At 35.9% G+C, this 5,797-nt stretch overlaps 1 protein-coding gene across 1 annotated transcript in view; it reads right to left on the bottom strand.

Moving 5' to 3' along the window:
- The window catches only part of Smp_159320 (hypothetical protein), a gene marked incomplete at both ends in the record, with an annotated part of 12,799 nt that extends 7,002 nt beyond the window's left edge, over positions 1-5,797 (bottom strand). The window contains 3 exons of the mRNA XM_018796379.1: positions 5,228-5,451; positions 5,499-5,662; positions 5,705-5,797. Of these exons, the coding sequence (XP_018650597.1) occupies positions 5,228-5,451; positions 5,499-5,662; positions 5,705-5,797 (481 nt within the window). The remainder of the gene's footprint in view (positions 1-5,227; positions 5,452-5,498; positions 5,663-5,704) is intronic.

The raw sequence follows: 5,797 nt of genomic DNA, 5'->3' as shown, positions 1-5,797 counted from the left end.
TAGACGTTAAAACCGTTGAATGCCAACTCAGTGGTCTAGTAGTTAAGCGGTCGCGCGCGAGACTGATAGGTCCTGGGTTGGAATCTTACAAGGCGGGATCGTGGATGTGCATTCCCGAGGAGTCCCACAATAAAACGAAATGGCCGTCTAGTGCTTCCCAGTTTTTCTATGGTGTTCTAGCTTCAATTGACTCATGATCTCAACTATATAAAATCACTAGGATCTCCACGAAACCTCCTTCTAATATGAGAGTGTAGAAAATTTTCAACAACGTGATCACACATTAACTTATTATAATATTTGTTTAAAAGATATGAGAGATCGATTCAAGTAGCTAAGGTCAATAGCGTCAGAATGTTGTCAAGAGGCCAGTTTAACATGGTAACTAGTGTATAGACCACTGCAATGCAGTTGATTATTGACTTGATTATTATGTGTGAATCAACTTTCCGACCCATTAAATGAAGAATATCTAAGTTCTCTGCTATTTACTAAATCACGGATTTTCGAGATTTTATATAAGTAGTCTTTATTTTCTAACGATGATGTGGTGTTTGAGTTAATTAACAGTTCTTTTCAACGTCATATCTCACTTGATTTGGATACAAATTGCAATACCTTCTTTTGTGTTGACTGATTTCCTTTGACTTGAATACTGTTCCATTCATGACTACTCGAGTACAAATTGAATAGGTCCAGTTATTCCTAGTTAGTACATCGAATTCGGATACTAGTTATGTTATCAGGGTCACAATGGTGTTAGCTCTTGAGCAATTGGATGTTAGTTCAAGTGGGAAAGGTTTTGAAGACCGTATAGAGCGATCTGTAATCTGATATTTGATCAGAAAAAATGTCAAGGATGATAAAATTTCCTTCCATTTCCTTACATACATTGGTCAGTGTACATATAACCCACTCAAAAATGTTGATTTCCAGGACGAGCCAATTTCATTTCCAGAAAAAACTCTCAAACAATTATTGTCCAGCCATATTCAGTGAACTAATTTGAACACAGAAGGATCTAATTCCCATAAAATAGTGTTTCAAAATAGCCTGAAATTCTGAGGCTTCCTACTTGAACTGCCAAAACAGGCTGCGAATTGAAATATGGGAGTCTGCTGTAAATTCAACTTCGTGGTAGTTCGATTGCTAGTATGAACATCCCGAAAATTTGAAAGATATTCAATTTAAATACTTAAAATTTCACTTCAAAAGATTTAAGCAAGTTGTATTAATTTTACGGCAGTGAATGAGATTGATTTTCAGCAAGTAAAAAAATCTCTGATACCTTATTCATTTTTCATAAGGAATTTTGTTCTCAGGATCTCTTGAATTCATGCTTAGTTAGTAAGGATTTTCATCTTCGTGGAAACATAATAAACAATTCAACAAATAACTTTGAAGAAGCCTACAAAATTGAGCATAATTTTTTTTGACGTAGGTTTGTTCTCTGAGTTGGGTGGTTTGGTCGTGGAGCTTTCGTCGTCCTTCTGAACGACATCATCAGCACAAACTTCAGGTAGAGGTGAAGAGTTTGAATTTCGCCGCATGTGATTCACAGCTTGGGAGATACAATCAAGACAAAGAAATAAACAATGACAGACTTAAGGTCAATAAGAACCAATCAACATCGAGGTGCACAGGACAAGCTGTGAATCACATATGAAGAAATTCAAACACTTCACTTCTACCCGAAATTTGTGCTGATGATGTCGTTCAGAAGGACGATGAAATCTCCACGATCAAACCATCCAACTCAGAGAACAAACCTACATCAAAATCACCCACCTGAGCTACAAATCTTCTCCACCATCTCATGAGCATAATTTTAGCAAGTATTTATCTCGCGATTAACTTTTTTCTCGGAAATCTTATGCGCATCGTCATTTTAGATGCTTTAAGTGCGGCAAAGGTGGACATATCAAGTTGATGTGTAAGATTACTGTTCATTTATCTACTATCGTGAATAAACTTTGTCATTTGCATCTTATGGTATTAGTTTTAATGATCATATAATATCTTTGTTCACAAATTTGAAAGTTACTTCCTACATTCAGAAGTGATTATATACATCCGCTTGTACATTCCACGACTTCATTTTTGACATAGTACAGAGTCCCTCGTCTCACTAAAAAACTCACAATCTTTATATACGAATGTTGTAATAAAACCTACTAAAGCTCCATATTACGAATTACTGGATACAAACTGTTTCTAGCAGGGTGTTGTGAGTTATTAATTGGAAATAACAATTTCTCATTCATGTTTTGTGAGTTTTTGGTAAGAAAAGTGGGACTTTTAATACCAATTTCAGAAAGTTTGAAAATGATTAAAGTGAGGTTTTTTTAATGGCTACGAAAGAAAATCCTAACACTTTACCTCAAGGTTTGATGGCTGAATGTGCCAAAGGAGTGGAGAGATGAGAATGTAGCCTATTAAAACTTCAAATGAAAGGTTATCCGGTTTTAAAAGTCGAATGAATTTCTCATGGTATTCGAGAAGCAGTTCATAAAGCACTTAATAATTTGTGTGACTGAAGAAATTATTTAGGTTCAGTCGTCAGCATTGGGGTATTTTGATCGTTATATCTCTGAAATCTTATGGTAAAGTCCGTAGAAAATGTGGTGATTGAAGGTTAACATCGATCTCTTGTTTGTTAAAGCAAACGCACACCACGGTTGAAGTTGAAGATATTCTTAATCGGCTTCATGGTTCTTAAGCATCCTTAAAAGTTGATTTAAAAGATTTCTGTTTTCGAATTCCCTTACATCAATCTTTATCCATTTTAATAACGATTAACACATCTTTTGATGTATTCAAATAGAACTACTTTTCATGTGATTAAAGTTGTTCTTTAGCTATTTCTCAAGGACTGGCGAATAATATGGTCGGTTATTTCGAGGGGGGTGGGGTTTTTTAAAATAAGCATTACCAGAGGCTTATCGTCTCATTGCATCGTCTTCTTGAGCAGAACATTCCTGTACATTCAAATAAGTATTTATTCTGTGTATCTATCTTTGAACAGCTTAGATATTTGTTTGATGACAGTAGTTTTCAACTAGGCCTGAAGCGGAAAACCTCGCTTATGAAAGAACCATCTTCAAAAACCCTCGCAGAATTACACTCACTTCTAGGTCTACTTTAATATTATCCTCGCTTCATTTCCAATCACTCTTATTGTGCTTCCTGTCTGTCTCAAATTACAACATACAAGTCGTTCAAATGCAGTGTGGAACAAAATTTGTGCTAAAAAGTCAGAGTGATTCACTTTAAACTCCTTCTTATGGTCTACTTTCTGTACTTGTTACTGATTCATCTCTCGTGAGTATTGGTAGAGTTTTAAAGCAGGGGGTAGACCAGTAATCTGTGTTTCATGAGAGAATACTGTGGCTAAATAATTTTATTTTCAAATACAGAGAGAAGTATTAGCTGTATTTTGGGCTGATAAACATTCCTGCAAATGTTTATTTGGAAAGCAACTGACTTTTGTTCCAGGTTATGAAGTTTTAGAAATCATTTATCATCCCGAAACATTTTTAGCACGTTCTCTACCCACCATGTTTTAAAGGATGTTACTGCGAAAATTTTATAACCAAACTAATTACCACATAAGTGATGAACAAATTCAACACGTAGACCAAATGTCTAAAATCCATTGCAAGAAAAACCTATGGATTCTTCTGACTTGATTAATACAGTGTTTACCAGTCAGTCAGACCTTACTGAAGAAACTCGATGACCCTTTGGATTTTTACTTAATGCTGTACGAAAAGATTGAAACGATAATATGAAACATAGATTTCCCGTCTATTTCATCAAGTCGTTGCACACCAAACACTTGTGAAAAATGTCATGACTCAAAAGATCATCCCTCAAAGTAGACCTGATGGCCAGTATCATCTGAGGCCTGGGAGAGAATTCATGCAGACCACTATAGTCCATTGCTCGGTGGATATTATGTAAGTGTTGTTATTAGTTTCTTTTCTAATTGGGCTGAATTATTCTTTATGACTTTAGCGAGCACTAACCTCTCAATCCAAGAATTTGGAAAACAGTTCGGTCGGAAAGAGGTCTTTATGGTATTAGTGACTGGTTATGACTCTCATTTTGCCACAAATGCAGTTTCCACCTGGTTGAATGAGATAGGGCGAAAACGTATGTTTACTGCTTTCAAAAACACTTGTTTTGACGGTCAGAAGGACAATTTCTTCAAGGCGTTAGAAATCGTTGTTAATTTTATTGCTGCCATAACATCAGATGAACTGATGAAGGGAGTGTACACGTTCTTGCTGCGATGTAGGAATTCCAAACGCTCTCCAGCGAAACAGACTCCTCAAAAATTATTGGATGGAAGTACTTATTGTCCGAATATGCGGTCCTTGCAGTTTGTGGGGGTTAGATATTATCATGGGAATGACCTTCAACCATCCACGAGGATTCTGGTGAAGAATGTTTGAGAATATATGGTGCGAATTCTAGACACTAACAATTTAGGGAAGCATAACTTACATTTGATGAAGTACACTATCAGGATTTTGACGGTACGGAGTTTATGCCCAATCCGGAAACGGACGAACATCAGATAAACTCACGGAGAAGACGTAGAATATATTACGGAAATCCAGATTTTCAAGTTATTTCTCTGCAAAAGTATTCTTTATAATCACTCGAGGTAATAATGATATATGAAATAATTAGGACAGCTATTTTGCAATTACAACGCATTTTCTTTACTTTATTCATGTTCAAACAATATATAACTCTTATTAGTTTAGATTTTTAAATACTTTAGTCTGGTGGTTGTGTTAAATTTGAGTTGGACTTTGTTGTTGCAAGACTCGATAGTGATTACCAATCACATTTGACTGAGTGATTAGATATTATGAAAGAACTTGCAAACGAAAAAAATCGCCTCAGCACAAAAGCTAATTCTTGCTATGGCACCGTAACACGGTGAAATCCTCTACCAGTGTTATTCATGAAAGCAACTAATGTTTAAACATTCAGGGTGAAAGTACGTCATTATCGTACTAAAAGCCAAAAATAGTGCCAGGTATTTATTTCTGGTAACGTATTACTGTAGGCCGAAGAAAAACGCGATAAATGAGAGCTATTTCAACAAACTGATATGAACCTACGTAAAGTTAACGAGTACCGGTCATCAGTGTTGTTCATTAAAAATCACAGTATTTTCCTTATATATACACTTGGATCAAGTAAAACTCACTAACTTTTTCAGAACTGTAATCATAACTGCTTTCTGTCTCATCATCGTAATTGCTGAGATCTGTCGTCCAGGAAGTAAAAGTATGCCTACTAACTCCAGCATGACAATCTAAAGTGCTAGCTAAATCCGCACTAAACGGCTCCCAATAATCGATGAGGTCAGAATTCAGTTCAAGTGGGGCTACCAAGGACTTGCATAGTAGTAGTTCCCGATAAGTATCACTCCTGTTTACGGAAATGTTGAAAATATTTTTTACTAAGAAGTAAGTTACCGCATAAAGTATGGAAGACGTTCCGATTCAGCCCACTTTATAACGCGTTCTCGATCTTCTTCCGAAAGACCCAAACGTGGTGACTCTTTAATATCAAGTTCACACGAATCTGTGAGGGTGAATTCACCACTTAGTCGATTGTACTGTAACTTAAGCGAAAACACCTGTTATAAATATACTGTTTATACTAAGAGTGTCTTTCTAACCGGAAGGGATAAGAAAAAATTGAAGAAATTTTCGAAAAGATCATCTGATATTAAACACTCTTCTAAGTCATTAAAATTAGCAAGTAGGTCCAT

The sequence above is a fragment of the Schistosoma mansoni genome, chromosome 2 (genome assembly GCF_000237925.1).
Source record: "Schistosoma mansoni strain Puerto Rico chromosome 2, complete genome".
NCBI classification, from domain to species: domain Eukaryota; kingdom Metazoa; phylum Platyhelminthes; class Trematoda; order Strigeidida; family Schistosomatidae; genus Schistosoma; species Schistosoma mansoni.
Note: the sequence above shows the minus strand (reverse complement) of the source record. Positions and strands in the feature narration are given on the sequence as shown.